This window comes from Pelophylax lessonae (genome assembly GCF_965119305.1).
Source record: "Pelophylax lessonae genome assembly, chromosome: 5".
Taxonomy (NCBI): domain Eukaryota; kingdom Metazoa; phylum Chordata; class Amphibia; order Anura; family Ranidae; genus Pelophylax; species Pelophylax lessonae.
In genome coordinates this window covers 515779887-515805189 of record NC_138772.1, presented here as the reverse complement: position 1 = coordinate 515805189, position 25303 = coordinate 515779887, and the positions used below count along the sequence as shown (strand labels likewise).

At 42.1% G+C, this 25303-nt stretch overlaps 1 protein-coding gene across 3 annotated transcripts; it reads left to right on the top strand.

Annotated features, from left to right (window-relative positions):
- Positions 1 to 3759: 3759 nt before the first annotated feature.
- ZHX1 (zinc fingers and homeoboxes 1) lies at positions 3760 to 16036 on the top strand. 3 transcript variants are annotated; one of them, XM_082257460.1, is made up of 3 exons: positions 3760 to 4117; positions 4271 to 6516; positions 15703 to 16036. In XM_082257460.1, exons 1-3 carry the CDS (start codon positions 3901 to 3903, stop codon positions 15712 to 15714), a joined length of 2475 nt encoding a protein of 824 aa, XP_082113586.1. In that variant the 5' UTR covers positions 3760 to 3900; the 3' UTR covers positions 15715 to 16036. The 3 variants fall into 3 exon arrangements, with proteins under 3 accessions (XP_082113586.1, XP_082113585.1, XP_082113587.1); XM_082257461.1 differs by having other exon boundaries at positions 4005 to 4129; XM_082257459.1 differs by having other exon boundaries at positions 3760 to 6516.
- The last annotated feature ends 9267 nt before the right edge of the window (positions 16037 to 25303 follow it).

Below are 25303 nucleotides of genomic sequence, written 5' to 3'. Positions count from 1 at the left end.
TACACTTTGCTAAGTCTTAGTTGCTGTAAATGTATTCCTGCTAAGAGTGGAAAAGGAGATTACCGTATATACTCGAGTATAAGCCGAGTTTTTCAGCACATTTTTTTGTACTGAAAACGTCCCCCTCGGCTTATACTCGAGTCAAGGAAAAAAAAAAAAATTCCTTTCCGCTCCGACTGGTTTAAGGTTTAAAAATGGTGCCACCCGTCGCATACATGTCACCGCGCACGCGGCGCCGCCGCTCGTGTAATTTCGGCTGTTCCCGGCGCCGCTCGGGAGAGGCCGGGAATAGCCGAAAGTATACGAGCAGCGGCGGCGCGTGCGCAATGACGTGTCGGCGCCGGGCGGCGCCATTTTTAAAATGAAGGCGCCTCTGGAACAGGTAAGTGAAACAGCTTCACTACCTGCCATTATGCAGGGCTCCGGGCACACTACAAGGGATGCAGTGCTGCGGGCATGGTCCACATGTACCATGCCCACAGCACTGCATCTCCTGTAGTATGCCCACAACCCCGGATCCTCTTGTACCATGCCAGTACCCTGCATTCTCCTGCACCATGCCAGTACCCTGCATTCTCCTGTACCATGCCCGCAGCCCTGCATTCTGACCCTAGGCTTATACTCGAGTCAATGATTTTTCCAATCTTTTTATGGTAAAAGTAGGGGTCTCGGCTTATACTCGGGTCGGCTTATACTCGAGTATATACGGTAGTTTTATATTGTTTCATTTTGGCCTCAAAGATTACAGCTAGGACAAGGTTGTTTGCTCAGGACAACATCACAGCTTTTCCTACACTACTAAATAGGACCTATCGAGATACAACAAGCCTTGAAGTGATGTAACATGCACAGACAAAATTGTATTTTTTCCTAAAAGAACATATTAATTGACAACAGTATAATGTTTTAAGAGATGTTGCCAAGTGTTGAAGGAAATAATAAAACAGGTTCTAGTTATTTTAAAAAGAAAACTCCAGTCATATTTTTTTTTTTCCCCCAATAATAGTATTTTAATTATTGAGAGAGAGAGGGAGAGAGAGAGAGAGAGAGAGAGAGAGAGAGAGAGAGAGAAAAATAAATAAAAATATCAAACAGCAGTCAGACAGGTTACCTTTCGCAGCACAGAGCACATGAAGGGAGGAGGTGGGTGGAGCCATTCTGGAATAGGCACAGAGGAGGAGAAGGAAGATCCTCCTCCACTCTGCATGCTGGGTCCTCTCCTCGGGACGTCACTGGTTGCTAGATGCCAGTCGGCTGGCCATCTTAGCAACCAGTGTAGCTCACACTAAAGCGGCCGGCACCCGGCGGAGGAACAAAGCGGAGATACTCGCCTGACAGGGAAGTAAAGGGCTCACTTGGTTACAGCTATTAGCGGCCGCGCGCCCGCCTGCCCGCCCGCCGGCCATTCATTTTCGCCATCTTTGACCCGTTTTCGGCCGACATGGGTTGACGAAATTTCGGTGCACCACTATTAGAATCAATGTGAGCTGCTGCTTCATTCCTTTGATTATTTTACATCTCATTTATTTTTATTCTTATAATACAGGATTTATATATATTTATAATTTAAAGTGGTAGCACATAGGATCCTACCTATATAGTTTGCAGAAAGAAGCCCCGATTCTCCTCTTTTCGGGTCCCCAGTCAGCACTCCTGGCCCTTCCCCCCTGCCGAGTTCCCTCCTGAGTCAGCTCTGTGTGTAAGACATAAGACACACAGGACTCGACCTGGCCCACTGGCTGATTGACAGCAGCAGGAGCCAGTGGGAGAGGGAGAGCCTCTGCTCTTGTGCACATCACTGGATCGAGATCCGGCTCATGTAAGCATTGGGAGGGAAGCTGCATGCAGAAGGTTTTTTTTTACCCTAATGCAGAGAATACATTAAAGTAATAGTAAAGTCTCCTTTTTTTTTTACTTAAAAATAACAAACATGTTATACTTACCTGCCCTATGCAGTTGGTTTTGCAAAGAGCAGCCCGGATCCTCCTCTTCTCGGGTCCCTCTTCGTTGCTTCTGGCCCCTCCCTCCTGTTGAGTGCCCCCACAGCAAGCAACTTGCTATGGGGGCACCTGAGCCACGCCACAGCTCCGTGTGTAATTCAGACACAGCCGCGACCCTGCTCTGCCCCCTTTTTGTCCTCATTGGCTGACTGACTTTGGCAACAGCGGGAGCCAAAGGCGCTGCGCTGCTGACTCAGCCAATGAGGAGGGGAGTTCCAGGCAGCCCAGAGACTGCTGAAACTCGCTGGATCTAGATAGACACAAATATTAGGGGGGCTGATGAGGGCTGCTGCACACAGAAGCTTTTTTTATCCTAATGCACAGAATTAAACCTTCTGTCTTTACAACCACTTTAACCAGTTCCCGACCACCCGCCGCCTTTTTACTGCGGCAGGGTGGCTCGTACAGGCAGAACGATGTAGACCTACGGGGGGGGGGGGGCGCTCCTGCCCCCGATTGTCAGCAGGGAAGCCGATGCGTGTGTCAGACGGCTCCGATTGCCGCTTGACATTCTCGATCGTTCCCCACTGAGAGAAAAGAACAGTCAGCTGTTGTAAACACAGCCGACCGTCCTTCTCCCTGGGATGATCGCAGAGCTCATGTAATCCTGCTATATAGGATCACATGTCTCTGTGGTCATCTCAGAAGCCACGCCCCCCACAGTTAGAATCACTCCCCTAGGGTCACATTTAACCCACTCCCCTAGGGTCACATTTAACCCCTTGATCACCCACAGGGTTAACCCCTTCCCTGCCAGTGTCATTATTACAGTAACAGTGCAGATTTTTAGCACTGATTACTGTAGTAATGTCACTGGTACCCCCAAAAGTTTCAAAAATGTAAGTCAAGGGTCCAATCTGTCCGCCGCAATGTTGCAGTCCGCAAAAAATCGCAGTTCCTTGCCATTACTAGTAAATAAAAAAAAAAAACAATAAAAAATCTTTCCCGTAGATAATAGACGTGATAACTTTTGCGCAAACCAATCAAAATACGCTTATTGATATTTTTTTTTCTTTTAACCAAAAATATGTAGCAGAAAAAAAATTGGCCTAAAATGTTAAAACAATTTTGATTTTTTTATCATTTTTTGGGGGGAATATTATATAGCAGAAAGTGAAAAATATTGTTTTTTTTTTTTCAAAATTGTCGCTCTTTTTTCTGTTTATAACGCAAAAAATAAAAATCGCACAGGTGATCAAATACCACCAAAAAAAAGCTGTATTTGTGGGAAATAAGGATGTAAATTTAGTTTGGGTACAGCATCGCATGACCGCACAATTGCCCATTAAAGTAACGCAGTGCCGAATTGCAAAATAGGGCCTGGTCATTAAGGGGGCAAATCCTTCCGATCCAGAACTGCTTAATCCCCTAAAAGGCTCTAAAGGGCATTGGTAGTGAAAATCTAAGGCCTGCACCCCTCACTGCTATTATAAGGGTATCGCAATCTACTTTCTGTGTTTAATATATTTTACATTATTGAGAGTGGGAAAAAAAAGGGAGGACAGCCAGAGATTGGTGGGGAGCAGAAGCAAGGACTTTAGTGAGGGGGCCCTGCTGCTGCTTGAGCCTTGGGAGGTATAAGAAGACCCATGGGTGACTCAGCTAACCAGACACTACTTGTAACTGAAATGCCACATTTGGCTGGACTGTCCCTTTCGTAACTTTCCAACCTATTTGATTGAATGTTCAGATGGTTTTCTCTACATTCAATAATTGTATTTTGTTTTATCATGTTTTGCAGGTGTCCTTTATGAACATGACTTAATAACAACATGCTACAGCATTGAATAAATGCTTCAGAGAAACAAGATTTGAGAAACGTTGGGACTTCGAAGAGGTGGTTATAGGCCGCTGTACCACCACCACTACACAGACTTTGTAATTGTTTTTCTACAGCACGATGGCGAGTAAACGAAAATCAACAACTCCTTGCATGGTGCTTGCAAGCGAGCACGATCCAGATGTAGAAATGAATTCGGACGCAGAGGAAGGTCCACCGTTGGTAACAAGCGTAGAGAATCCTGCTCCAGAAAGCGCTGTGCCTGAGGGGGTGACAAAGGATGGAGAAGCACTTGAACCTAATGATTCAGACAATCAGCCAAGTAAAATAGTTGAAGGTGGTTATGAATGTAAATATTGTTCATTTCGAACTCCGGACTTAAATATGTTTACCTTTCATGTAGATTCTGAGCATCCCAACGTTGTACTAAATTCTTCCTATTTTTGTGTGGAGTGTAATTTTCTCACTAAACGGTATGATTCGCTTTCAGAGCACAACACGAAGCACCATCCTGGGGAGGAGAACTTTAAGTTAACCATGGTTAAGCGCAACAACCAGACCATTTTCGAACAGACTGTTAACGATCTGACCTTTGATGGCAGTTTTGTCCAAGAGGAGAACCAGGAACAGCCAGAGTCTAACTCTTCTGCGATTTCAATCAGTAAAACTCCAATAATGAAAATAATGAAGGAAAAATCTGAGAAGAAAAGAATTACTGTACCACAGAATGCAGGAGAAGATCGAGTAGAGGAGAAAGAAAATATAGAAAGTGAGCCAAAGGTGAAACCAACCGAAGATCCCAAGACTGCTCCAGTTGTAACAGAACCTGTAAAAAGAAATGCTACAATTATTACCAGCACCCAGGAATTACCAAATCCGGTTGTAGCGCCCGCTACTGTACTTCAGCCTGGGCTAGCACAGGTTATCACAACTGTCCAGGCGCAGCAAAATATCCTGTCAAAAGTCTTAATACCTGTCAACAGCATTCCAACATACAATGCAGCATTAGACAACAATTCTCTTTTGCTTGGTAACTACAACAAGTTTCCATACCCAACTGTTTCAGAGATATCCCTTCTTGCTGCTCAAACTAAATGCACAGAAGAGCAAATTAAAATCTGGTTTTCAGCCCAGCGACTGAAACATGGTGTTAGTTGGACACCTGAAGAAGTAGAAGATGCACGAAGGAAGCAGTTTAATGGCACGGTGCATACCGTCCCTCAGACAATAACCGTGATTCCTGCACAGATTTCATCAGCCACTAATGGCCTGCCTTCCATTCTACAGACGTGCCAAATAGTTGGACAGCCTAGCCTTGTTCTGACCCAAGTTGCAGGAGCAAACGCACTACCGGTGAATACTCCAATAGCACTTACCGTCGCTGGTGTCCCGAACAATGCGCAGTTCCAAGCAAGCCATATTCCGCAGGCCCATCCGGTGACTGAAACAAAAAGAATTGCCGCTATCCCAAGTCCACATCTCCCAAAGCAGGAGCCCACCTTGATAGCCGATGTTTTCGGTTTACGTGCAAAAAAGTCAAAAGAACAGTTAAACGCTCTAAAATTGAGCTATCTGAGGAACCAGTATCCTCACAATAGTGAAATTGAACGACTTATTAGATTAACAGGCTTAACTAAAGGAGAGATTAAAAAGTGGTTTAGTGACACACGGTATAACCAAAGAAATGCCAAAGGCAGTCATGGTATGCATTTCACCAGTGACCCTAGTGGTACCATCATTATTGATTCTAGTGATGAAATAAATGAATCCCCAACCTCTGGAGTAATAACTTCTCAACGTAGGCAAAGTTGGAACCCATTTCCAGATTTTACTCCCCAGAAATTCAAAGAAAAGTCCGCAGAACAACTGCAGGCTCTTGAGGAAAGCTTCCTTAGCAGCTCAGTGCCGTCGGACGAGGAGCTGGGTAAATTAAGAGTTGTTACTAAACTTACAAAGCGAGAAATTGATGCCTGGTTTGCAGAAAGAAGAAAATCAATGGGAATAAAAGAGGAGCCCGGGGCTTTAAATGAGAGTCTAGACCAAGAAATAAAAGAAGAAATGGATGAGGCTTTGGTCGCAGCAAAAATGGCAAAAAAGACCCCAGATCAGTTGGCAATACTTAAAAATACCTTTATTCGAACACAATGGCCAACTCCAGCAGAATATGACCAGCTAGTACAGGAAACTGGACTGGCTAGAAGTGACATTATTGGGTGGTTTGGAGATACCAGGTATGCTGCTAAAAATAATCATCTGAAGTGGTTCTATGAGTATCAAATTTCCAAAACAACCAGTTCAACAGTAATGAATGGGCAGAGTAATACACGTAGAAGGGGGAGAGGCAGACCCAGGGGTAGAGGACGAGGCAGGCCTCGAGGTCGGCCAAAAGGACGGAGGACAAACAGCTGGGAGAGGCCCCCTGCACCAGTGAAGCATAAGACTGGAAGAGCACTGCTAAAAGACTACTATTTAATGCATAAATTTCTCATTGAGGAGGACTTGGATGAATTGGTTTCGAAATCTCAGTTGGGTTACGAGCAGGTGAGGGAGTGGTTTGCCGTGCGGATGCAAAGAGAAGATGCAGGTTTGGATCCCTTTGAAGATGATGAGGAAGATGATGACAACCTGTTGGATGAGTTGGACGATGAAGAAGAAATTGAATCTGATGACAGCGACACTTGGGAGCCCCCAAAACATGTCAAGCGCAGGCTTTCAAAATTGGAGGAGAATTGCAGAGTAAGTAAATGCCTATGAAATTCTTACTTGTGCCCTCACCTCAGATCTTCCCATATATGGCTTTTTTCTATGAATTTTCCCAATATACTTAAATCCAAAATTGTAGATTTTCAATTTTCTTTTCTGTAGACACAGTCAGAGATCCTCTCTTAAATCATGGTCACCATTACAAGTGTCACCGTTAGAAATTGACTGCTGTATTTCTGTTCTGGTGATGGCTCAAAATTTCTGACCTAGTGACAGTGGGGACCAGGACAAAGAGAGCAGCGAATCTCCCTTAGGCCTCATTCACACCTCAGAGAAAGAAAATCAGTTATTCCCTATATAGATGGTTCACATCTCCAATCCAAGTTGCCTGAAGCTCAAAAAAGTTCTGGCACTATTTTTTGTAACTCAAATCGGGCAGATTGGTATTTTTTGAAGCGTTTCTTTTTTCCATAGAATTGCATGAAAATGCTTGATTTGTGTATTATTTAGCATTTTAGCGAGGTTTGTCATGTGTTTTTGAGCATTTTTCTGCTAAAATGTTGTAATTGAAAAAAAGTTAATAATAATAATAAATAACAAATAAAATATTAACAAAATAAATTAACCCTTAAAGTCGGTTCACACTAAGGCGACACGACTCTGTACTACTTCGGGGGAGACTTGTGCATTGCCATGCACCACGACTTTGGAGCGACTTGCATGGACTTCACATAATGGAAGTCTATGCAAGTCGCTCCAAGGTCGCCCCAAAGTAGTACAGGACCCTTTTTCTAAGTTGGAGCGATTTGTGTTGCTCCTATTAGAACGGGTCCTGTAGCAGTCAATGGACCGCGAGGGAGCACGACTTGTCAGGCTGACAAGTCGCCTGACAAGTCGCGCTAGTGTGGACCGAGTCTAATACTAATACTAACTCCTAACCTTAGTTTTAACCCCGAATCCTAACCTAACTACGGTAAATATTAATAAAGTAAATTAATAATCTTAAAATAAATGAACTCCCCCCCCCCCCCCCAACAAAAAAAAGTAAAACTATTAATAAAAGTGAAAGAAAAAGCATAAAAAATAGTAACAAATGATGAAACGGATGCTATTTTTCTCTATTGGCTAAAAAAACAAAACAAAACCCACTAAAAAAACAAATAAAAAAAACCCACCAAAGCTCAAAATTTATGTACAGAGACGGTCATTCAAACACGTGATAAAACACCCCAAAAACATGTTTAAAAAATGTGGCCCTCAGGTGTGAATGCATCCGAATGGGGAAACACACAACATTAAACTTGACAGAGTTTTGATTTTTTTTGAAAACCCATTATGACCTCATTTAAAACAAAGAAAAAAATGGCTTTAGCTGCACATACATCATACCATACCAATTGGCAAAATTTAGCCTCTTCAAACATTCCTTTTCATTACTTCTTATGCATGTCATGTGTAAATTTGAGACTGTCTAAAAATTCTATTTCAGTTTTTGGTAGATGTTGGGGTAAGTTGAAAAAAAAGCTTTAGGCTCAATTTTTTTTTTTTTTACGTGTTCTGTTTTCAATAACAGGTTAGTGAATTGGCAATATTTACAAAGTGATTGTGACATTCACAGATGGTTGGTCGTTACCTAGTATTTAAAATTCATACATCAGTAGGAGGATTCACCTACAGTAAGTATTTGGTGAATGTCAGAGTTCTCTGATTCCTAAATTTGCTTCTAAAAGCCTTTTAACTCTTGGAGACTGAAAAGCCAAATTCTAGTATGCCAGCGTGCCCAGTTTACCTATGCTTCCTCATTCACCATTCTTCTCTATACCAATGCATCCAGAGGCAGAGTCTAATGCATATTGTGCACTGTAAAGGTCATAGCAGATGTTCAGCCTTGGGAACTAAAAGTAAAACTTCAGCACCTTATTTTTTAATTGTGACCCGAGGTTAAGGCTATGGAGTCCAATAAAAAGGATGCCACTACTTTGTGCAGGCTGGGGATAGGCTCGCCCAGACCACAGATATACAGTCAAAATGAAAGGTAGTTTCTCAGCTGCTGCACCTCTCACCTGGCTATTTTGTAGACAAAAAAGATGCAGCCTCATCTCAATCCATCAGAGCCACACCCCAAACGCCCCACTCCCCGAGGCTTAAAGAGGAGCTCCAGTCATATTTATGTTTAATAAAAGTCAGCAGCTACAAAAACTGTAGCTGCTGACTTTTTATAAACAGCCACTTACCTGTCCCTGGATCCAGCAATGTCCTTTCCTGAGCCATTTTTACCATCCGTGGTCTGTCCTCAGTGCCAGCATCTGAACTATGGGCACCCAGCTGTGAACGCTTGCAGCTACACAGTCAGGTGCCCTCTGTGCACTGGAGAACTGCTGCTCCGATTGCCTAGACAATCTGAGTGGGTGCGGGTACCCGTAAAAAGCAGGTACCCCCCCCCAAAAAAAAGTGCAATTTCGTAAAGCGAGGGGGGGGGGCTTAAAAGCTAAACCCCCTCCCCTGTGGAGCTCTGATTTATTCATGTTCCTTTAGCATAAACTCTTTAAAAGCTCTGTAAAAACTTCCTGTGTGGGACCTACAGCTGCTGCATACAGCCTCTTATTGGCAACAGTTACAAAATGCGTCTGTATGCAGGAATGCACCAGTGCTTGCATAAAGCGAATGTTTACTCCAAACGCAGACTGTCTGCATTTGCGTGCAGCTGTATCTCACTGGGTGGCTGCATAAGGGGCTGTGGGTCTCGGGAAAGTTTTTTACTGGATTTTCTGGACTGTTCATATGCTTTATGTCCAACTTCTGGCCAAGTGCATGAGCCCTAAGGTCAGAATCTTTCCATCTCTGGTTCACCTGTTTTCCATTAAGGGAAGATTTCAGAGTTCATTGCAGAATATTTCATTTATGTTATCCCAGTTGCAGTAAAAGGGAGACTGGGGTGAGTAGGAAATGATGAATACCTAAGAATTCATTCACTTGGGTGTTAAAAGTGCATACAGTGTCTAGTTTTGTATGCAGCTTTAAATACATTTTATAATCCCATTCAGACAGCCGTACCTGGCTGAGTAACATTGCGCTATGTTCAGCAGTGTAAAAAAAAAAAGCACACAACTGCATCCGTATGTATGTCTTCAGCCTCATTTATTATTATTATTATTATACAGGATTTATATAGCGCCAACAGTTTGCGCAGCGCTTTACAATGTGGGGGAAGACAATACAGTTACAGTACAATTCAATACAGGAGGAATCAGAGGGCCCTGCTCGTTAAAGCTTACAATCTAGAAGGGATATTTATGCTGTATACATGTACATGTTTGTGCTCATTTTTACATGACGTCAGTAACCAGGGGTCATGCATGTGACTGCACAAAAACCAAATATACAATTCATCATCAAAAAATGATATCAAACAAAAAAACATAAATAAAAACTCATACAAATTTCATCAATATTAAAGTCCTGTGCAAAGTTCATTAATAATAATGTCCTGTGCAAAGTTCGTCAATAATAGAATCCTATGTAATTCCATAAAGTAACAAGTGCTGAAAAAAACCTAAGAATATTGTTAACCAACCCTAAAATGAATGCATAAAAATAACAACAATAGGGCTAGAAAAATACATTAGTGTGTAAAATAATTAATACGACTGATAAATATCAATGCTTGGAAAAGTTCTCTCAAATTAATATAAAAAAAAAAAAAAACAAACGCCTTCAAAAAGTGCCTTTGAATTCTCTTTGAATCGTTCTATAGCGCATTTTGTTGTGAGTGACAGCAACCGTATATTAGGGTATTGAGGTTAGCGCAGACTTTGCATATAATATCCACAACGTCATTGCAGCATATTGACCTGCCGCCACAGCTCAGAGCCAACATGTCAGTATGAACAATGTGTAGCCAGTGCCGCTACCTACTCACTATTGATGATGACAAGTTGGCCGTAAAGGAGCCATTCATGTGACGCATACGCAGTTTGATCTCAGCTGATTCTGAAGGACCAGGTCATTCTGTGCATGTGGCTTTGCTGCATGGATGACTTTTTCAGAGCTGTCGCGTAAACAACAATAGTGTGCAATAGGATAACATGCTAGGGAGTTTACTGGCTGTCGGAAAAAAAAAAAAAAAAAAAAAAAACGCCTGTTGCCAAAAACAGCAGCTGTAAAAACACCCAGTGTGCATAAGTCTTAGTAATAGACTGTGAAAGGGTCAACTTCTAAATTGGGATTTGTTGCTTTGCCCTCACTGAGATGAAGTTACTTGTTGTGTCACCAAAACAGGAAGCATTGGGAAATCCCCAAACTCATGAAGAAAAAAAAATGCACAACACAAACACAACACTTATTTAGTTTTACACACATACAGTATATATATATATCTCCATCTAAAACAAGTATTAGTGCCGGTTCACACTATTGCGATTCGGGAACACTGCGAATATACAGCGTGTTCCCACATTGCATCCGCAGCACAGCCAGTTCGCACTGCCATATGCGATATGCTGGGGGTGTCAATTCAAAGTTACTGACACTCCCAGATCAGATCGCATATCTCAGTGCTATCTGACAGTCCGCACAGGAATCCGATCGCACTGGTGTGAACCACCATGCAATCCAATTCTGCTGCGGACCAAAAAAAGGGTCCTGTGCGAGTTCACTGCGATTGCGGTGCAAATTCAGCCATACAAAGTGTATGGCTGAACTCGCACCGCACAGACATCGCATGTAATTTTAGAAGCAGTGCGCTCTGAATCATATGCGATGTCTGTGATCGCAGTAGTGTGAACCGGCACTAAAGGCACTGACAGGTCTTGCTGCAGAAATAAATGAAAGCAACAGCATTAAAAAACGCTGTTGCTTTGATTTATGTTCGCTGTAAGACCATGAGTGCCTCGCTACTGGTCTTCGGATTTGTATGGATTTCTTTGTGGGTGAGCATCCAGGCAATTGCCTCACACAGAGTGCAGTGGCTACCCTTGGTAATATATATATATATATATATATATATATATATATATATATATATATATATATATATATATATATATATATATATATATATATATATATAATTTCATATACATGTTCATCTCAAAAAATTAGAATATCATCAAAAAATGTATTTATTTCAGTAATTTAATTCAAAAAGTGAAACGCATATATTTTATAAAGATGCGTTACACACAGAGTGAGATATTTCAAGTATTTATTTCTTTCAATTTTGATGATTATGGCTTACAGCTAGTGACAACCCAAAATTCTGTATCTCAAAAAATTAGAATATTACATAAATCCCACCACCCAGAACTACTGCGTTCCAAGAGGAGTTTTTCAGCTGTAAAAAAACGCTCTACCGCAGCGTGTGGCTATCCAGCGTTTGAACATTTTTGAGCCTGAAACCTTTGTGGGGGTATAGTTTTGTTAAAAAATGCAAATACTGCAAAACTCTAATGCAAAAATGCTGCAAAATCCGACAAAACTCAAGTTTTTACCGTGGCATTTTACGGCTAACACTACTGCCGTTTTTATGACATCTGGTGGGCATGAGGTCTTATAGTTTATTAATACTGCAAGGAGAGATTCCCCTGACTTCTGCCCCAGGGATTTTACAGGAAGCATTGTAATAAAAATAACAGAGGCTTCAATCCTTTCCTAATTTATATACATATATTTATTTTGACAGAAGGCTGGGCTAAACTTTTTAGAAATAGTGTGCATCAAGTTCAACTTTGCCAACCTTGACATCGTGGGGGGTTGATCTACTTAAGGCAGTAGACTGTGCAGTTGCTCCACAGCTTAGTAATGAGGTGAAGCTCTGCTGATTTCCATCATCCAATCATGTGCAAGCAAATGCTGTTTTTTTTTTTTTTTTTTTTTCCCTTTGCATGTGATTAGATATTTTTTGCAAAGTGAAGCTTCACCTTGTTTACTAAGCTCTGGAGCAACTGTATTTGAAGAGTACACAGTCTATTTGCCTTTAGCTAATCAAACCCATTTTATTCTAGCTTTGCAAATTGAAGGGAAAGGGTCACCTGATTCGACTTACAGTAGAACTAAAGACAAAAAGGTTTTTTATATATATATATAATAAATGTTCCTGTGAGCTACTATGTTTAAAAACTTTAAACTATGCTGCTTGCACTGGTCACTCCCCTCCCTGCAAATAAATATTGGATAATGTAGAAGTGCTTTTGTAATTCACATTGTATATTTTATTTTTGCGCAGCACATATACATTATCCAATAATATATGTTTTATATATTTTGGGTAGAGTAAGGGAGGGTAAAAACCCTTGTAAGTTTTTTATTTTTTTTTTTATACTTTCAGTGATAACAGTAAACAGGACAAATAAGGACGGTAAGTGTCCGTTCACACTACCGCGGCACGACTTCGGGGGCGACCTGTGAAGTCGCGTGCACCACGACTTTGGCGCGACTTGCACGGACTTCACATAATTGAAGTCAATGCAAGTCGCTCCGATGTCGCCCCAAAGTAGTACAGGAACTGTTTTCTAAGTCGGAGCGACTTGAGTCGATCCTATTAGAATGGTTCCCTTGGCACAGAATGGACCGCGACTTGTCAGGCTGACAAGTCGCGGTAGTGTGAACCGGGATTGAATCTCCCTAGCGGGGACACAGACAGCAGTAAAAACCTGACCAGTGTTCTAATCCCTCTCCGCTCTTTGAATAAAAGTTCGGTTTTCTCTAGTGTGACTGGTCATGTGATTTTGGACACACAAAGTCGCATGGCAAGTCACAGCCCATTGATTTCTATGGCACCCATTCCCATCTATGCCACTTTGAAAATGTACCTGCACTACTTTGATGCAACTTTTGATGATACTTTGATCCAGAGAGTGTAAAGTTGCATCAAAGTGACACTCTAAATTGCAATGTTGAAATTAAGGACTAAAGCTCTGTTTCTACTAGTGTGACTTGTCATACAACTTTGGACATACAAAGTCGCATGACAAATCACAGCCCATTGATTTCAATGGCACCCGTTCCCATCTATGTGACTTCAAAAAGGTACCTGCAATACTTGATGCGACTTTGATCCAAAGATTGTAAAGTTGGATCAAAGTCGCACTCTAAATCGCAATAGTGGAAACGTGAACTAAAGCTCAGTTTCCACTAGTGTGACTGGTCATGTGATGTCCAAAACTAAATAAAAAATGTTGCCTTCAGTTGTACTGTAACTGCTTGCCTCCCGCCCACAGTAATTTTATTGCGGGTGGGCAGCACAGGCAGGCCGGACAACATACATGTACTTTGCCAGTTTGCTTCTGGGTTTGATGAGCGCACACGTGTGACCCCTTGTCGACCCATGCTGTGATTTTACACAGCACGAGTTTGGCAGCTGATTACAGCCAATGACTTTCTCTGAAGTCAGCGGATGTGCTGTGTCCAATCACACATGGAGTTCTGTGTTTACTTTCACCCAGAACTCTGTGTAAAGCCCCGTACACACGTACCGATGGTCGGCTTACAAATGTTCCTCTTTTCTCCCCGGGATGTCGGTGTCTGCTGAAAAGTGCAAAGACAGCACAAGGACAGCACAAGAATTTTGTCCGCCGACTGCAGAAGTGATGTCATGTAATGGTTAACTTTCCCTGTGTTTTCTATTTTCTGAGCATGCCCAGTCTTGCAAATCTGCGGTCTGTCGGCCGAATTGTGTACTGACAGGCGAACAATCGTCCGTTCTGGTGTCGGCATACAAATATTTTCATGTTTGCACGAAAGACTTTTGTCCGCGGATTGTGCGCAGACATCTGTCGGAGGCACCATACTAACACGCGTACAATCGGCAGATCCTTCGTCCACCGACGTTTGTATGCCGACGATCGGTACGTGTGTACGGGCCTTCAGGTGAACAGTGATCTGTCTGTTTCTTCTCCCAGAAAAGCAGGAAGAAAAAAAACAGCCAGATCAGAAAGTAAAAGCAGCACCCATTACACATTTTTCGGCACACAGGTAACCCCTTCATTGCCCCTAGATGTTAACCCCTTCCCAGCCAGTGTCAGTGTACTGTATTATCACTATATTGTTGTCACTAGTGCCGGCAGTGACCTTCCTCCTAGATAGTGTCTTTTAGCGCCAGATTTCCCATCACCCTTTCACCGTCCCATTATAAGTTGCTGATCACTGCCATTACCAGTATACTGTAGCATCTATAGCTGCATAAATTCCATATTGTTTTATTCATTTTTCACCGTTTTCTTGTTTTTTCTTTTATATAATATAAAATAAAAAACCCAGTTATGATCAAATATCACCAAAAGGAAGCTTGATTTGTGTGGGGGAAAAAATAATATAAATTTAGTTTGGGTACAGCGATGCATGACCGCACAATTGGCATTTAAAGTAGCGCAGTTCTGAATAGCCGAAAATGCTTTGGCCATGCAGGAGGTAAAACTTTCCTGAGGCCAAGTGGCTAAATTACACCTTGCTTCCAACCCAACAAGTTCACTGTACTGTGGAGTTACACATAGGGTCCTCTCACACAGAGCGGACCGTTTTTTGATCCGCTCCGGCACCTTTTTTTTTTTTTTTTTTTTTCATGGACATGGATGACACTTGTGTCATCCGGTCCGTATGTCCATTTATAATCCCATCCGTTTGATAAACGTAGATAATGCATGTCAATGGGATTGCAGATGACACCGCTGACATCCGTTTTTGCGTCCGTTCCGTTTTTTTAAACGGAAGAAAAATAGGGTTCTGTTCCGTTCGAAAAAATGGAACTGATCGCAAAGGACGCAAATCGGATGTCGGCGGATGGTCATCCGCTGACATCCGCAATCCCGTTGACATGCATTATGTCCGTATATCATCCGCAAAAAAATGGGATGAAATACGGACCACCCACGTGAAAAGATCCTTAGTGAGCACTTCTCTGCTGCTCTGTTCAAGTGCAGGGAAAGAATTAAAGTCTCGTGTAAGTTATAGTTTATGTTGATTTTTCCATGTGACATCTCTGATTGTCCACGTCACATGCTTCTCTATGCTTTGAAGTATCCAGCATTTTCCCCAGCTCTCTGCGTTGAACGGGGATGCAGGGGAGCTAAGGAAAGGTTGAGTATATTCTGCTGGGAATGGGGGGGATTGAAGGAAACCTGTTGCTTCCCCCCCTGAACGGGCTGTGTTTTAAATTGAGTAATTAGCAAATCGAATTGTGATCCATATTCTTACTTTTTTCTTTATTTTTATTTTTCTAAATAGGCTGTAGAATAGAAAAGAAGAAAAGGCATGGACATCCAGTTTTGCTGTGAAAGTCCTGGGAATCCTCTCTTCTGAAGACTCTGGAGTACAGTGACAGAAGACGCACGATGGTCTCTGCAGGGAAGGAGCAGCAAATTTGCATGCTGTGCCAAAGTAGCCACACTGCAGACAGGACTATGCTGTAAATACAACTTGAGAGATGTGGGCAGCACACAACTTGTACAATTCAGATTTTAATACATTTTTACTGACGTAATTATTCATATTTTTTTTTCTTTTTCCTTTTTTTGTGTATTCTTAGACCTTTTTTTGTGCAAGGCAGGGAGGTCTATAAAAAAAACGACAACGGTGACCACTAGTTCTATTTTTCCTTTTTTTTTTTTGTTTGTTTATCTTTTGTTTCATATGCCTATCATAATTTTAGTAATATAAATCTAGATTCTGCTGCCCGTGTCCTTGGACATGTATAAAGCTTTTTACCTTGGAGCGACCAAACGTTTTTTGCCTGTTAAGAAATGAGCTATGCCACATGGAACATCATCCATTGACTCGCTCAGTAATAAGTATGTGCAGCTTTACATAAACATGTTGCATTTTTTATTTTAAATGTTATACTGTACATCCTAAATGCCCCCACCACTACTACCACCCCCCACCCATGGGCTCGTTCACAGTAAAGCTACACCAGATGAACTGTAAAGTGCAGAAAAAGGCAACTCTAAATTGTGTTTTGATCCCCATTTAAAATGATTCTTAATCAAGGAAAAAGTAAAAAATGTCAGGTGACATTAACTTAACATGGCAGACATTAGCATGTCTGCTCAACCTATGGCCCTCCAGCTGTTGCGAAAACTACAAGTCCCATCATGCCTCAGCTTTTAGAAGTCATGCTTGTAACTGTCAGCCTTGCAATGCCTCATGGGACTTGTAGTTCTGCAACAACTAGAGGGCCACAGGTTGAGTTCCCATGCATTATAGAAAGAACAAAAATGTTTATTTTTCTCTATATATTTGCATTTTTAAAGCAATGCTGTCTGTCTCCTAAAAAGGTTTTTAAATTTATAAATGGCAGTTCCATGCAATAGAAAAGCTCTTCTCCTGGTGGCCTGTGTCCTCTGCCTTCTCCTCGTCCCAGCACTGCATCCTCAGACTAACCCTCTAATATTCAACACTTTTCGGACTGTGTGATGTCTGTGTCTTTATCCAACCTCTGCATCATTACAGATAATGGCAATGATGTATAGGTCCAAGGATGGAACAGCAGCACACGGCGGGGCACTGATATCCATGTTTTTTTAGAGGTAGCTCTTCCATTGTTGGAAACTGCACTAACCCCCTCCCCAGCTGCTTCTCAATCGCATGCACACTGACTCTCCATAGACCTGAATAGGCTGTGTAATCAAATCCTCTGTATACGGCTCTTTTAAAGTCCACATTCACATACAAAGTTGGTAACACTCATCTGTTAAGCACCTCTAAGGCTAAAGCTTGCCATAAATGATTTCGGTTTTTTTTTGATCGTCTGTCAGCGACTCCGCTGTCAGAATACACTAATTAGCACTGCAGCTGCTGATGGAATGAAAAGTTTCAAACATTCCTGTGCCAGTCTATCAGATCAACTTTTGTCGAGTGGGAAAGGCCATTGATGGATGCAAATCTGGCCAGTTCAAAAGGTACTGCCTGAATTTCGGTTCATCTATGGCCAACTTAAGATATTAAGGATGCAGCTGTCCTGTCCTGACTTGCATGAGGTAAGATGTTAGGCTGCCTCAGCCAGCACTACTCCACAAACCGCGCCTGCTGACGTGTTTCACCCTGGCCTCCAGTTCTTTCCTCTTGGAGGGGCGCTTCAACTTCCTTCTATGGCCAGCTTAACTTAACACCTTGCGACATAGCCTTGCCCAAGAAATTCTTGCAAAGAACTCTATAACCTGTTGTTATACCTAAGTGTTTTTGCACAGCGATCACTGCATTTAGAAAGTAATCTAATGTGAACGAGCCCTAAAGTTCAGATTTACAGTTTATTTTGTTTTTGAGAAAACTCACATTTTGTATATTTTTTTGCCTGCTGGGTTGCCAAGTGTAATTGTTTGCAGAAAAGCAAAATTTCTGTTGTGATTTTTCTTATACGGCTCTGCAAATTGGCATCACTGAATGGAAGTTTGCAGCGGCCAGTGACCGGCGTTTTACTTGTACCTTTGTTCAATTTTGTGCTCTTAGTTTTGGAATTGTAATGTTAAGTATCCAGAGTTTCTTGCACAACTTCTAAACTCCGTACTAAATATCTTTTTGTTTCCCTCATTCATCATAGTTACAAAATAGCTGTATGTGAACCTGTAACATAGATGTTTGTCTTATTTACTACACTACTAGTTCAGTTTACTCAACCCTTCAGAAATACAATTTCTACAAGGATGATGCTGTGAAAGATTTTGGAACACCTAAGTCTAAATTACTTAAAGGGACCCTGGCATGTTTCTAAAGATATTAAAAAATGTTAGTAGCTTACATTAGGAGACACCGTATACTCGCCAGCGGCCCGTGTCTCCAACCTCCCCTCCTTACTCGCACTGCTGCCTCTATATTTTCCTTCAGAATTCTATACTTCCAGAAGTGTCCGCTGCATGTGGTTCCTTCCTCCGATACAACTGTCAATACAATATCTAGTAATGACTAGAGGGATGGAGGATGGAACCATGGCACAAAGGGGAGGACACAGGCACCCAACACTCTTAGAAATGTTGAATGCCTGTATGTCACTAAAGTTCTTAGTAGTGACTGAAGGGATGGAGCATGGAACCATGGCACGAAGGCGATGACATGGGCACCCAACACTCTTGGAAATGTTGAATGCCTTTGGTTTTTTCCTCTGACACCCATGACACTAAAGTTCTTAGAATTGACTGAAGGGATGGAGGATGGAACCATAAAAGGGAGGACGCAGGCACCCAACACTCTTAGAAATGTTGAATGCCTGTGGTTCCTTCCTCTGACACCCATGTCACTAAAGTTCTTAGTAGTGACTGAAGGGATGGAGCATGGAACCATGGCACGAAGGGGATGACATGGGCACCCAACACTCTTGGAAATGTTGAATGCCTGTGGTTCCTTCCTCTGACACCCATGTCACTACAGTTCTTAGTAGTAACTGAAGGGATGGAGGATGGAACCATGAAGGGAAGGGCACAGGCACCCAACACTCTTGGAAATGTCGAATGCCCCAGAGACCTTCATAGAGGCTGCTGTGTTAAGGCAAGGTAGGATTCACGTGCTGCTGGAGTATACTTTATAGATGAGTTCTCTTATTTTGCAGGGTATTGGTGTTTTTATATCTTACCATACAGAGTCTCTTTAAAGAGTTGCTGATAAGGCTCTTGCAGTTAATTGTAATAAATACTATCCAGAGAACATTACTACCATGCTGAAGTCAGTCCATCAATCTTACCTTGATGTGCATTCTATATTATCTTGTCAAGCGTCTGGGTAGGACTGCAGCCTCTTGTGCCATGACTATTCACTATGCAAACTGTATGTGGTGAAAGTTGCAGTAGGATCACGGAAGGTAGGGTTTGAAGCAGTGAGAACACACTGACCTGTATTTTAATAGCTAGCATGCATTTGAGCGGCCAGAATCTGAATAGTGTAAGCAAATCGTAGCAGCTTCTTTAATGACTTTGTTGGTATATCTGCCAGGTGCAATGGATGCTAAGTGAGTAGAATTTAAATGCCATTAACCCTCCTCTATGAGAGCCTATATATATATATACTCAATATGAAGAAACCGCTATTAATGATAGCTGCCTTTTTATAATTCCTCCATGGTGCCTATCTCCACCTTTAACACCCCTTTAAATAGTTTGTTTGAGCCAAGCTGGCCCAAATGAACTATTTACTGCACAAATACTTGTGCTTGCTGGGCACACTGTATTAATTGTAAGTAACCTTAGCCACATACAGTATACAGCGCTGTGTTTTGGCAGTGAGATGGGAACTTCTCGTCTTGTTCCCAGTGCGCACCTGTTAATGCAGTAAATAGTTTGGATCAGCTTGGTCTAAATAAACTACTTAAAGTGACGTTACACATGGAGTTAGGCTTTAGGGTGAATTTAGACCAGATGCGGTGGGACTGTGTTGTGCGGCTGTTCAAGCGCAATCCCACCGCATGAACAAGTCAAATTGCCTTGTCTGCTATGTGCCTGGTTTACACCACTGTGTTATGGTGGTGTGCAGGCACAGTGCGTTGAAAAAGTAATGCATGCAGTACTTTTTTTCTTTTTTGCAGTCTGGCGCCATGTGAGACAATTCACTGCCTCACACCAAGTAAACAGCAGTTGAACTTTGAGATGTCTGTGTGACATCCAAATAAAGTTCATTATTAAGTTCATTATTAAAAAAGAAGGAAACCATGCAATCCACCAACTCATCATCACTGCACTGATTTCAGGCGTGTAGCACTGCACACCAGCTGCTGGTGTGAACCAGCCCTTAAAGATATGTGGGGGTATAGAGTAGAAGATAGCCTTCCTGTCTTGCCATTTACAATGTGAGAAGCATTTGGACAGGAAAAAAAGAAAAATCACATGGGCACTTGATTCCTTTTAATAATACAACACAACAGATGTCTTCAGCCTTCTCCTCTCTCCTCATCTAATTGGTAGTGCAATCATTAGCGTATGGACCATCAGCATGTAGGGAAGTGCCAGTGAGATTGTGTCCCCATATCTGACTGTTCTGATGTCCATGTTTGCTATCAGAGTGTATACAGTGCCTAAACTTTGCCGAAACTTATTTTAGAATGGCTTCCAGTGGCTAGGGAAGGATTCATTTGGCCAAAGAAATGAAGGAGATGGTGCAGAATTATGCAAGCTGCAGGCCTGGAATCTAGATGGGTTAGATCAGTGGTCCTCAACTCCGGTCCTCGGGGCCCACTAACAGGCCAGGTTTGCAAGATAACTAAATTACATCACAGGTGATCTCATTTGCTGCTCAGTGATTGCAGTATTCTAGTCTGCATCTCCCCAAGGTAATACTTAAAATCTGGCCTGTTAGTGGGCCCCGAGGACTAGAGTTGAGGACCACTGGGTTAGATGACATGGAACTCAAATTAACATCAATGAAATGATCTTTGTAAGTTGTACAGAAAAAAAAAGGGTCTGTTGGGACTTTAAAGCGGTGTTCCAGCCTCACCCCTTCCCCCTCCAAAAATTAAAAGTCAGCAGCTACACATACTGCTGACTTTTAATATTAGGACACTTACCTGTCCTGGAGTCCAGCGATGTCGGCACCGCAGCCGATGTTTCCATCGGCTGTCTGGTGCTGCCGCCGCCATTGCCAGTGAGGGAACCCGGCAGTGAAGGTTTGCGGCTTCACGGGTGGGTCCCTAATGCGCAAAGCGCACTGCGCATTTGGATTGGTTTGGCGGCAGGGGAAGGAGGAGTGGGCCAAACTTCTGAGGGACAGCACTGTCTCCCGGAAGTGGGGAACGGTACCTGTCAAAAACAGGTACCCATTCCCCCCTCCCCCCTGAAAGGTGCCAAATGTGGCACCGGAGGGGGGGAGGAAGCAAATGAGCGGAAGTTCCACTTTTGGGTGGAACTCTGCTTTAAATGAGGCACATAGAATAACCCATGTGTCTCCATCCCTGGCTATATGAAAAAAGGTTGGGACTTTAAATGAGGTGCACAATTAGCATCAAGCAAGATATGACGTATAGTCATAACAATGAGTAGACAACAAAGAAAGGAATGTTGTAAAAACCAGATATTTATTATAGCCACCACAGCAGATTTAAAACCTTAGAGTACGTAGTAGTAATAGCATATACATGATGAAAACAATACATCACAAATGATGAAGTCATAACACATAAACATGAAACTGGATTGCTTAGAGCTGGTTACATATAAGATCTAATAAATGTAGATGGTTGGTGGATAATGGACAATAATTCCTGTACAAGCCAACATGTATGAGTATATTGAGCATAGAAGTTGCACCCTAGATCGCTCGTCACGTTTCGTGGAACACTTTCCACTTCTTCAGGAGCAGGTACAAGAGTAAAATGTCTATAAAAAGTATATAAACACAATATGATTGAATAGTTGGCAGAGAGTGTATGTAACTCAATACTTATGCAGAAAATGGGGTGGCTATAATAAATATCTGTTTTTTTACAACATTCCTTTTTTTGTTTACGTATTGTTATGACTATACGTCATATCTTGCTAATTGCGCACCTCATTTAAAGTCCCAACCTTTTTCTTTTTTTGATCTTTCGAAGTTTGGCATAGTGCTGTGTTTCCTGGACAGCACTGGCACCCGGTCCAGCTTGGGGTTTGTTCTTCATTACTGTTACACACATGAATGAATTTAGTCTACTGGCTCCTTTGTTTAGATCTTTTACCACTGATGTAGATTCATGGCACACGATGGAAGATTGTTGCTATGGACAATACTTGCATAACATGATTTTAGAGTTCAACGCTGACTGCCTATCAGTATATCGGGGATTGTTAAGTGGCTGGGGAATAAAGAATATTTAATTGGGGAACCATAGAGGTTCTGATGATAGTCAGGGGACAGTTTTTAGGTAGGAGTGAAGTCAAGGGGGGCCGTTTTTTTGATAAGGGTGAAGTTGAAGGGGAAAGTTTTTACACGTATAGAATTTTGGCTGAAACTGGTTGTTTTTGGAAAGATCGTTTCGACATTCGTGCTGTTAGTGGACTCAACTCTACTGCCGATTTCGACAGTATGCCAGGCTGATGTCAGTGGATCTTTTACTGTTTCAACCGAAGAGTGTATGTTATATTCGAACATGAAAAAAATCCTCTGTTTTGTATTGTGCATGTCCTTGCACTATAGGTAAACTGGAATCATATATGTTATTGTCACTGACCGTTCACTTTCGATCATTGAAACAATTTTATTCTATCAGTGGACAGGTCACTATTGAGCGATGAATAGACGCTTTCACTGCAAATGGGTGAAATTCTATAGGTGTATGGCCAGCTTTAGGTTGCTGTCAGGGAAATATGTTTTCTCCATTCAAACTTTGCATAGCAATTTATAATGAACGTTTTTTATGGTGTTTACAGATACACCTGGTGTTGTCACTGTACTGAGATACTAACAGGTTTTGTACAGTTTGCTGCTATGCTAACCTGACCGCATGGCAGGCCTTGTATTTTATGGCTTGTTCACCCTAGTGTTTCTGTCTGGTAAAACCCCACGGTTGAGCCACGTTTTTACCATGCTCCCCCTTTAGTTGCAGAGGCAACAGACGGGGGTGGTGTATGCATGAAGCAGTAGAAATTCTACCCCCTGTTGCTGCAATTAGCCTACAACTGCATGCAATTGTGGCACGCTAGTAAAGGGTTCAAGGGGGGTAAAGCCGGTGGTGAGGAAGCAATATACCTCCTTTTGGTCACCTGTCAAATGCGATTTGAATGTGCATTGCTCTTTAGAGACCAAAACAAGCATGAATTAGCCCTTTTTTTGTGTGTCAGTGAAGACGCTAAATAAAAAGGACCCACCAGACTTTACCCTAAATCTGTATTTTAACAACTATTGATCAGTAAAGTGGAGCAAAGGGCGACTGTGATATGTAGACTTTAGTGACCCATAGTAAATCCAAATTCCTCTTTCACATATGACTACAGTATCCTGAAATCGGACGGTTCGCTTTTTTAACTACTTGCCAGAAGTTACTGAACTTTGCATATTGCTCTTTATGGAAATTTAGATATTTCCAATTTGATTTTCTGTCTCACCAGTGAGCTGACCTCTCTAACACTGCACTGGTGAATCTCCATCAAGCAGCCCACCTTGAGGGGTTGTGGAAATGGCACTGAAGGATTCTCCAGGTCCACCAACACGGCCATGGTACACACATATAGAAGGAGATTAGCACATTCAGATTTACCTGATCACTGTAAAGCCTCGTACACACGCACCGATTGTTGGCCGACCGATCGGCCGTCTTTTGTCCAGTGTTGTTGTGTTGGTTGAAATGTGCTCTAGACTGCACACAAATTTTGTCGGCCAACAACAACCAACTGCAGAAGTGATGTCATGTTCTGGTCTACTTTTCGTGTGTTTTTTCTTCTCTGAGCATGCCCAGTCTTGCTCATCTGACTTTTGTCGGCCGAAATCTGTACTGACTGATGAACAATCGGCCATTCTGGTGACGGCCAACAAAAATTTTATAGCATGCACACCAGATTTTGTTCGGCCGAAAAGTCGGTTGTCGGAAGCATCATACTAACAAGCCGACAATCGGCCGATTGGACGTTGGCCGAAAATTTACGGCCAACAATCGGTGCGTGTGTACGGGGCTTTAAGCTGACCATACATTATATCATTTTCTTACTCAATTTCCTTCAACTATGTAGTACAAGGGCCTGCATAGTAATGGAAAGGGTTTAGGTTTAGTCTCATATTACAGGCGGTCCTCGGGTTACAAACAAGATAGGGTCTGTAGGTTTGTTCTTAAGTTGTATTAGTTTCTAAGTCGGAACAGGTACATTTTTTAAGTGTACCTCCAGCCAAAATAATATTTTTTAAGTTTTTTGGATAGCATAGGGAAGGGTGAACACCCCTGTACCATTTGTTTTGCTGTCTGTGCCCCTGTTCAGAAGATTTCACCTCACTTTCAGTCCCTATGACAATTGGATTTTGAAAATTTTTGGTTGTTGTGGAAACAAGGATTGGTGATAAAGCTTCAGTGGACACACCTTTTCCCCATGATATTAAAAAGGAGGGTGGGGGGGAGAAGTTTGGGACTTTAAATGAGAAAATGACAGGGTCATATTCCTCCATCCCTATGCATACAGAAAACAAAAGGAAATTGCGATTGCAGCCACATGTTTCATTCAAAGTCCCAATTTTCTTTTTGTTTTCTTTTTCACATGATAACTCTTAAGCCCCGTACACACGTGTCGAAAATTGGCAGGGAATTTTCGGCCAGCGTCCGATCTGCCGATTTTTCGGCTTGTTAGTATGATGCTTCCGACAACAGACTCCGACTTTTCAGCCGAAAAAAAATCTGGTGTGCAGACTGTAAAAATTTTTGTTGGCCGTCAACACAACGGCCGATTTTCCGTCAGTCAGTACAGATTTTTACAGGAGTGAATTTAACTTCCTAGGGGGAGATTTCTCCTCACTTCCTGTTGTCTCCCTCAGTTTGTAAGTAGGAGTCGTTTGTAAGTCGGATGTTTGTAACCCGGGGACCGCCTGTATATGGCTTTGGCAACTCTAAAGGAAAATTGTACAAGAGAATTGAATAATGTATGGCCAGCCTTAGATTAGTTGGTCAACCAGCGGTTCATAAATATTTTTCCTATCCTTGCCTTATGCGATGAATCCAAATGTGTTCTTTTGGAAGCTTCATAAATTGCAGCATGCTATGAATATTGTACAATGGATGTTTATATAGGAAGTGCCTGTGCAGTCTACAGGAGCCTCTGATGGCAGCTATCACTTTTATTTTTCTGCAGGTCCTAAAGTGACAACTGACATCAGCTGGCTGTCCAAAACTGGCCAACATTTTTTTTTTTGCACTTTTATTTTGTTATTTCTAACATGCAACGTCCATCCAAAACTC

Bases quoted from the DNA above. Each gene is read 5' to 3' on its own strand.
- ZHX1 (XM_082257459.1), top strand. From the start codon at position 3,901: ATGGCGAGTAAACGAAAATCAACAACTCCTTGCATGGTGCTTGCAAGC.